The sequence below is a fragment of the Lampetra planeri genome, chromosome 78, assembly GCF_965212315.1.
Source record: "Lampetra planeri chromosome 78, kcLamPlan1.2.h2, whole genome shotgun sequence".
NCBI classification, from domain to species: Eukaryota; Metazoa; Chordata; class Hyperoartia; order Petromyzontiformes; family Petromyzontidae; genus Lampetra; species Lampetra planeri.
The window spans coordinates 3,777,727-3,787,423 of record NC_136183.1 but is presented as its reverse complement, the minus strand read 5'-3'; the positions used below and the strand labels follow the sequence as shown (position 1 = coordinate 3,787,423).

At 45.3% G+C, this 9,697-nt stretch overlaps 1 protein-coding gene across 1 annotated transcript; it reads left to right on the top strand.

Moving 5' to 3' along the window:
• The first annotated feature begins 37 nt into the window (after positions 1–37).
• On the top strand, positions 38–8,448 carry LOC144738166 (uncharacterized). Its single transcript, XM_078621148.1, is given in 3 exon segments — positions 38–2,343; positions 6,181–6,514; positions 6,516–8,448. Coding segments are annotated over 2 exon segments (1,233 nt in total). The 5' UTR covers positions 38–2,343; positions 6,181–6,208; the 3' UTR covers positions 7,443–8,448.
• Positions 8,449–9,697: the final 1,249 nt, after the last annotated feature.

Here is a 9,697-nt window from a genome sequence, read left to right as displayed (position 1 = left end):
TTGCATTCGTCGCGGTTAAAAATAATATGCTTATCGATGACTGGTTATAGTTAAAGGATTATTCCCTGCTGGGTAGCTCTGTTGCATCTGCTGATGATCTGGTAATGGCTACTCAATGAGATGGCTGGCTGAGGTGCCATCTCTTGTTTTGCCGGACACACACAGTAACAATAACAACAACCGCCATTCGCCACTAAGTGGCGGTCACTTCACTATGGCGCTTGTGCCAAGCTATGTGCACGGGGTAGACCCAGGTGCCATGGGTCGACTGACTCAGTTGACTGGCCGATGCACCATCTGTACCCCCGACTGTGCCAACACAGTGTACACACACACACACAGTTTGTACACACACAGTGTACACACAGTTTGTACACAGAGTGTACACACACACAGTGACGTCACCACTCATTAACTCGTCGGCGTGAGACGCCAGGGAAAGCTGTTCCCCGCTAGTGACGTCATGTCACCAAGATATTCAATCCCACCTCCTCCACCGCGATTTTGACTGGCGGTTCATTAACATAATTTATTCATGAAACAGTCGCTATTTCATTGCAACGGGTTTACCAGCCAAGCCCAATCACCCCATATGGGCGCGAGCTATTAACATAATTTATTCAATTACACCGCTGCTTGTTGGGGGAGGGGATTGTGTGATGAACCCCGCGAGTGACGTCATGTCACCTCCTGCTGCCGCGTGACGTCACGATATATCCGGAAGCTGCTGCACCGCGCGCGCTCTCATTGAGATCCGAGGTGAGAAGTTCACATCGTGGTGGTTGTTGTTGTTTACCCAGGTAGAGCCTCGCTCCGTCTCTCTCGTAGGGATATCAATTGAGTAGCAGCGAGTATGGAATCGATGTCCAGGTTGGAACATTACAACGCGGGGCCTATCCATGCTGGGCCTTGCCTCCTGCCCTCGCCTGATTGCATTTGCTTTAATTCTCTGCTCAAGTTTAATTTGTCTTCATCTGGCTCACTACTTTGAAACTTTGTTTCTTTTAATTATTTCTACAGTTTTTTTTTATCCTACCATGCCAAGCCCCCTTCAGCTGCTATACCGCTCTTGTTTTCAGAAGCGACCAGCCCACAACAAAGTGGCTTATCAACGTGTGGAAATGTATGTCGGTCAAATACTCTAAACGCGTGGTGATGTTGACTCTAAATGTGGAGGGGAAAACCCTGAGGATCCGGAGGATAATCCACGCGACCACGGGGAGAGAGAGACACGCAGATTCCAAATATACAGGAGAGGTCGGGATGGAACCCACCACCTCCTGTATTCCAGGAGAGGCAATTAACATCTCCCAGCCACCATGGTGCACACTCGAGTACATGACCACAATGAGTCTCAGCACTCTAATTCAGGAGCGTTCTGCCGAGTTGGTTTTGCTGATGCACCCTTTAGACCGATGGACAACTATTTTTATGATAATTGGTTTTTTACCCTTTTATCTGGCAACATAACTGACACCTCGTAAAAAAGGTGTCAGTTTTGTTGCCAGATAAAAGGGTAAAAAATCCAATTATATTTTTTAATGGCAAATGAGATTCAAATGGTGTAAACTATTTTTATATTACCAATCAAGGCTCACAGAGCTGTTAGATCTTTTGTCAGAAGCCACCTGGCCATAGATGATAGCTCAACGAAATGGCTTTTCACGTGGAAGATTGTAGCAGCCAAATAATCTAAATGCATGTTACTAAATGTGGAGGGGAAAATCGAAGGACCCGGAGAAAAAATAATCCGAGTGAGCGAGTGTACTCATTTGTGTGAGTGTACTCCGTGAGCGTACTCTGCGTGCGCGAGTTCGATTCCAACCCTGACGCATTTATAATTGCAGTTTACATTTTTTTATTTCTCTCCCTGTAGTGGCATTGATTTTTCTCCACATTTAGAAACATGCATTTTGAGAATTTTGCTGCAATACATTTCCATAATATAACCCACTAAGTTGAGCTATCATTTGTGTCCAGGTCGATTCTGAAAAAGAGCTATGCAGCTCAGATGGCCTCACCTGGTAAAATAAAAATATTGTACTGTGTTTGAGGGTTTTCCAATTTAATTTCTCATTTAGAAGTTAAAGATTATGTTTCAGGAGGGTCCTGCATTGGACTGTTTGACCACCACTAACTATATTTTGAGTTTAGGTTTGGGAGAAAAACGGAAAACCCAGTGGAACACCAATGCCGACAGTGACGGCCGACGCCAGGATAGCGGCCACGGGCTCGAAGCGGGGGCAACCCGGCTCTTGTCCCAAGAAAGGAATCCGCTCCCCGCTGCCCTCCACGGTGGCGCATCGCCACGGGGGGGTAAACGCTGAGCCCCATCTTTTCCAGGTCGGTACCTGCAATACACTCGTGGCATAACACGCTCGACACGTATAACTCCTGGTTACACACCTGGTGTCCGAGGCGACCCTTAAGGGTGACCCTCCCCAGCAGTCCCACTTCCACTTGCAGTGTGCAGCGCACGATCCGGGGCCTGTAGGCGGCCCACTTCAACCCCGACCACGCTGCAATGTGTTGCACTCACGAGTGACGTTACCGCCGCCCCCGTGTCCAGCAGAATCTGAGTACGCCGCCTGTTCACCTGCCCTTCTACGAGCGACGTGGCCCCCATTATTCCTGCCACCAGCTCCCGCAGCCAGTCACCCGCAGTCGCCGCATTCTGGGGTGTTGTTGTCGGCATCTGCGTGGGGGTCACTCGCTCACCATTATCACGACAGTTTATTTGTGTTGGGACCACGTCGATTGCACCCCTCTGTGGTCCCATCTTTAGGGAGGCCTTGGTTGTTAACCCTGGTGCTTCTCTCGCGCGGGCGATCTGGGGACTGTCTCTCACGAGATGCCCCCATTGGTCGCATAGATAGCACGCACGGGGAAGGGCGGTGGCTCCATAGGAGGCCCCTTGTCCACTCCCCCTTACCCTCCCAGTGCGCATTTGTTCGAGTTCTGCCTCCTATTGAGATACTCGCCTGGTTAGCCCCGCGACCATGGAGCGTAGCCCTCCCACCTCGGACTGGACTATCTCCGCTGTAGACTGCAGCTTGGTAACATTCAGGTGTACTTGGGTCACCTCCCCGCATACTTGGGTTACCTCCTCGCGTACTTGGGTCTCGTGGCCTGTGAAATCTCCTATGCCGGTCTGTATCCCTGCCACCCATCCTGGGGTTGTCTCACGGGGTCCCGGAGGCTCCCTCGTCCCCCCCCCCTCACCTCCTCCTCTGGAAGAAGACTTGCAATGGTGCTATTCCGTCCCATCCGTCGGAATTCCGCACGCTCGCAAGCAAATCTCTCACACACACGTGCACGTGCTCGGCAAGGGTGTTAAATGGGGGATATGGGCAGTTCGCATCTGGCTGACACCCCGTTGTGCTTGTCAGATGCTGCTGAACTTTCTCGATGGCGAGGTCATCGATGATCTCGGCAGTGTATCCCGGGCGTGCGCTCTGTGTTAGCAAGCGTGATTTATTTTCGTGCGCGCTCACGGAGATCTGAAGTGATAAGTTCACATCGTGGTTATTGTTGTCGTGGTGGTAGTTATTGTTTACCCAGGTAGAGCCTCGCTCCTTCTCTCTCGTAGGGAGGCCGCTTTGGAATACACCACTCTTCGATTTCACATGAACATGCTAATTTATCACATTAACATCACTAGCCCCAGCCACTTCTTTATGACCCTTGGGCTACACCCATTTCAAACCTTTTAAAAACAGTCTGCCTCAGCAGCAGTCCATGCATTTTCTGTCAGAGTGTTTTTGTTTGCATTCTGACTACAAGTATTGTGGTTAATAAACACATGATTCCATGTAAAAGGTTTCAGTTTGGTGTTTTAACATCTTAACACCTGCTTTGTTGCCAAAAAAACGGGGAAAATCTATTCTCATATTTTGGTACTGGCAAAGGTTCCATGATGTAATATTGCAGTATATTAGAGGTGAGCCGTGCGTGTGCAGAGAGGACAGTAAGGAGTTGGAAGTTAATTAATTTTGTGGCAAAAATGCAGGCCTTTATAATATGTAAGGATAATGTGGTAAATGAGAAAAAATATAGCAGCAGCGGGGTGTTGGAGTGTGCAGGTGTTACAGGTGTTGAAGGTGAACAGGTAAGCTAAAAATTGCGTGAAAAACATAATAACTTACCCTTCAGTACGCATGGATTTTTTGATGTGTGTATGTTTCAAAGTGTTGGCGCAATTTGGTTCTCAAAAAAACACACAGTCTGCTTTATTTATATACATTTATACTCATCTTGGAATGTTTTGTATATGGTTTCTCCACATTTATTTCAGTAATTTAGTTTATTTGGAATACAGTAAAGTACTTATTTCAATTGTGATGTATATTTTAGTTGCTGTTAACCTAACCCCATTATTTAGGTAAGGCTTAAATATTGAATATTGGCATTTTACCTTTCGCACGGCACTTTCCAAGAATGTAACCTCCGTGCTATTCAAGGGGCTGCTGTATTTTCTGTCCATCAGCTATAGCACAGGAGTACGGATTTTCAGCAGCAACTAGATCTCTGCTTTCTTGGTGTAATTACGGCCTATAGTACCATAAAGAAGCTTGGGGTTTTGGATAGTTTTTTTGTTTTCGATGTCTCTGCCTCTGCTCACATTCGTTGAGGATTTTTATGATTTTAGGCAGGCCCATCCAAAGCTGTGTGACCAGGAGTCAGGGCCCTTTCCTGTTCAATTTGGCTTGTGGCCGAAATTCCCTCTGGCCCCATGCATTACATTACGTAGCATTTTCAAATAATGATGTGTTTTGAGAAGCTCACAATGGCCCTATAAAAAAGTTGCATTTCATACAGTAACAATGATACGCTAATCGATGCCTGGTTATTGTCAAGGGATTATCCCCTGCTGGTCAACCATGTTACGCATGTTGATGATCTGGTCATGGCTACTCAATGATTGAGTTGGAGAATCGTGTTCTGTACCTGGAGAATTCCATGACGAAATGGGGCCTTGCATATGTTCTACAAAAAGATCACCTCCCTGGGAAAATCTTGACTTAAAGTTTTCGTAACTGCAGGAATTAATATTCTTTGGGTCTTTCGGTTAAGTGACGTGACTTTACCGAAAGACCCAAAGAACACCTCCCTGGGAATTTAATGTCATACAACACTACACCTACTCAGCTCTCCATGAATAATCAGGTCGTTCTACACGTGGTGGAGGAGCTCCTATACCTGGTTAATGTGTTCACGACCAGCTTTGGTTTGGCATCCAAAGTCTCACTTCAAATTGGTCTAGCAGCATTATTTCATTAGGCTCTGTAACACTATGTGGAAGCTGCCTGGACTTTTTTACATACAAAGCTGTGAGTGTCCATCGCCAAGGTCTAGTCCATTGCAAAGGTCTCCTCAAAAAAACAGGCAATAGTCTACATCATAGACTGCCAATACACTCACCGAGGTTAAGAACCAGGCTACAGTCTACATTATAGACTGCCAGTACGCTCACCAAGGCTAAGAACCAGGCTACAGTCTACATTAGTCGTTTTTTTTTCTTCTATTCACTTTATTTGTTTTATTATTTTCTATCTACGTGACTTTACCGAAATAACCAAAGAATATGAATTCCCGCTGTCACTAAAGTTTTAAGTCAAGATTTTCCCAGGGAGGTGATCTTTTTGTAGAACATATGCAAGGCCCCATTTTGTCATGAAATTCAACAGGTACAGAACAAGATTTTATAAGAATGTAAACGGTCAGGAAATTAACACTGCACATATTCAGCTGAAGTTATATCTGTTCATCCTCACATTCAAGCTCATTTGAGCCTGGCTTCACACCTCTAAGTTGTAAATGAACATTAATTTATACATTTCTGCATAATACAAATAATATTCTTTTCAACAGCCTTCGCTATGTTAGCTAATTTTTCTTAAATAAATATTCCTGTCGTAGCTAGACAACCAAAATTGTGTGCTTGGAGTTTTTGGTAAACATTCATTTTGAAGACACTAGGGTGTCCAGGCATATTTATGACCATTTGCCCTCTCATTGTGTAACTTAACAGCCCTTGTGATGAATTGGGGAATCTCTATCACTATATGATGAAAATATGAATATGTATAGATGTGTAAGTCATGTGTGACTGTGTTTATATGCATTCCTCTGTGCCTCAATACTCACATAGATGGTGTGGACATGCTTTTCTGTCTGCAGCTGACCCTCGCTCTGCAGAATTGGCCTGATGGAGCAAAGGCACTCAGCGCAGTTCAGTACAAGAAGGAAACAATGCGACCAGCATGTAAACATCACGGATCGTACTGGAAAATTGACACAGCACCAGAGAACACACACAGGAGAGATGCCCTTCAAGTGCAGTGTGTGTGAGAAGGCATTTTCAGATTCATCTTCTCTTAAACAACACCAGAGAACACACACAGGAGAGAAACCTTTCAAGTGCACTGTGTGTGAGAAGGCGTTTGCAAAGTCATCAAATCTTCAGACTCACCAGAGAACACACACAGGAGATCAGCCCTTCAAGTGCAGTGTGTTGTGGGAAGGCATTTTTTGATTCATCTACTCTTAAACAACACCAGAGAACACACACAGGAAAGAAACCTTTCAAGTGCACTGTGTGTGAGAAGGCATTTGCACGGTCACCACATCTTCAAAGACACCAGAGAACACACACAGGAGAGAAACATTTCAAGTGCACTGTGTGTGGGAAGGCGTTTGCACAGTCATCACATCTTCAAAGACACCAGAGAACACACACAGGAGAGAAACCCTTCAAGTGCACTGTGTGTGAGAAGGCATTTTCATGGTCATCATATCTTCAGACCCACCAGAGAACACACAGAGGAGACAAACCCTTCAAGTGCAGTGTGTGTGGAAAGGCATTTTTTAATTCATCTACTCTTAAACAACACCAGAGAACACACACAGGAGAGATGCCCTTCAAGTGCAGTGTGTGTGGGAAGGCATTTTTTTATTCATCTACTCTTAAACAACACCAGAGAACACACACAGGAGAGATGCCCTTCAAGTGCAGTGTGTGTGAGAAGGCATTTTCAGATTCATCTACTCTTAAACAACACCAGAGAACACACACAGGAGAGAAACCTTTTAGGTGCACTCGGTGTGGGAAGGCATTTGCAAAGTCATCAAATCTTCAGACCCACCAGATAATACACACGGGAGATCAACCCTTCAAGTGCAGTGTGTGTGGGAAGGCATTTTTGTATTCATCTACTCTTAAACAACACCAGAGAACACACACAGGAGAGAAACCTTTTAAGTGCACTCTGTGTGGGAAGGCGTTTGCAAAGTCATCAAATCTTCAGACCCATCAGAGAATACACACAGGAGATAAACCCTTCAAGTGCAGTGTGTGTGGGAAGGTATTTTCAGATTCATCTACTCTTAAACAACACCAGAGAACACACAGGAAAGAAACCTTTCAAGTGCACTGTGTGTGAGAAGGCGTTTGCAAAGTCATCAATTCTTAAATCACACCAGAGAACACACACAGGAGAGAAACCTTTCAAGTGTACTCTGTGTGGGAAGGTGTTTGCAAAGTCATCAAATCTTGAAAAACACCAGAGAACACACACGCATCAGAAAATCCACAAGAAATGTAATCTGAAATCAGCTTGTGAAAGTCAAAGTGCTGCAATGACCCCATTGTTCATGAAACAAGAACCAGAAGACAACCCCAGCCTGGACACTTTGAAAGGTATCAAGGTGAAATATGAAGAGGCGAAGGTGAAATGTGAAGAAGTAACAGTGAAGAGCGTAGAAGTGAAGGTTGAATTTGAAGATGATTCAACTCCAAAATCGGACCTTCACATAGATGGCGGCAGTGTGAAGCAGGAACTAAATTCTGACTGTGAGGCAGAGCGAGGCAACTCCCAGGAGTTTGTGGATGTGGAGGTGTGGGTGGACTTCTTAGACAATACAAAGTCAAATGGAGACCAGGTAGATGTGCAAGCTTGAGACAAATAAGCTCAAATGGATGAACCTCTGTCACAGGCCTTTCTAATGAATATAATGTGAAGTTGAACACTCAATTTCTAGGTTCAAACTGCAGTGTAAGAGTGGCCAGTATTTGTGAACCTGTGGGTTGGGGCGATCTCTAACCAGGAGTCACTCAAGTGTGTTGTATCATATCTCATCTTAGACACTCGATGGGTGCCCATAATGGGCATCTGCCCCTGTTTGTCTCAAGGTGACCGTTCACTGGCCTGCATGTATATATGAGTTTGTAAGACCGGGGCGATGATTGATATGCCAGTCGGATTTGAACCTTGAACCTCTGCAACAAATAGAGAATGTACTACTACTTGGCTTCCCTCTATGAGAGTGCTGCACATATAGGCCTAATCTCGTCAGATCAACTTCTAAATACGTTGCAATATGACGCAGTACATTTCAGTATAGTAATAAAATGTTGCCAATGTGCCCTTTGATTATTTTGAATCATAATTGAAAGAATACCTGTCTGATTTTGTACGTACATACAACATTTTGTGTATTAATGTCAAACATGGAATATGTGATGTCAGGACAAAGTATCTGTTTTGGTGGTAACCTGTACAAAAGCTCACGTGAGAGCTGTTATTTTTGTGATACGGGTCAAAGGGTATTTTTGTGAATCAGGACGCATCTGACTGGGGCAACTCATTGTCTTTGAAATCGGGAGCATAGTCGGATCATTCATCAGTTAAGGTATGCCACTTACAAGTTACGTATAGGAGATACATTCTCCACAAGAACACTAATTATTATTTTGTATTACGTATACATTTTGTCGAACTGAGACTTGAAATGGACCTTGCCGATGAACATCAGTTGAAGCAAGCTGGACTGTTGAGACATTGTACACCAAAACCAGTCCACAGGTGGCTTGTACTGAACACATGTGTAGTGCCATAAGAGGGGAGGGGCTGTTGGGGGCTCTGGGATCCTAGGCAGATAAGCCCTCGGCGCCAAGCGCTAGGATCCCAGGCACCCCAAACAGTTAAGCCCCTTGGCGCCACCAACGGGCGGGCTGTGCGTGCTCTGTGGGATATCTGGGGGCGCACACAACCCCACCCCTCGTTGGGGATGAGGCATAAAAGGTCAGCTCCCTGGCTGATCGGGGCCAGTTGCTGCTCAAGACTCAAGACCAGCCAGCTTAGGACCCTGGACCCCCTCGTCCCGCTTGTCCTTGTAAGGGCCGGGACGCTGTGAGGGCCAGTGGTGGGACTCTGGGAATCCCGGCTCTACGTCCTTGTAAGGGCGAGTTCCGAGGAAGCCAGAGTCCAGACCCGCACCTTGGCTAGGTCGGGTCAATTAGCCTCCTTTAGGGTAATTGCAGCCGGAGGACTCCAGAGCGTAGCCAGAGTAGTGTATCTAGGCTGTGTACCTAGGCTGTAACAGAATATCAGGACTGTTGGAGTGTTGTAATAAAGAAGATGTAATAAAGAAGACAAGTGTCTCCGGAACCCATTACACATGCATTCCTAAAAGGCCGTGGTATTTATAGTTTGTGTAAAACATTCCTTTGTTTCGTGTAGAGAACGTTGAATGAAAGATGTCTGCCGATCTGTTTTTTCGCAAGGAGGTACTTTAAAGAGGACATTTGAAAGCATCGTGGATTTTTGTTACAGATTTGTATTCTAGCCTAGGTTTTATTGAATTTTAACTTCTATTTAAATAAAACTTTAGATATATCTGTCTGCATTCATATCCC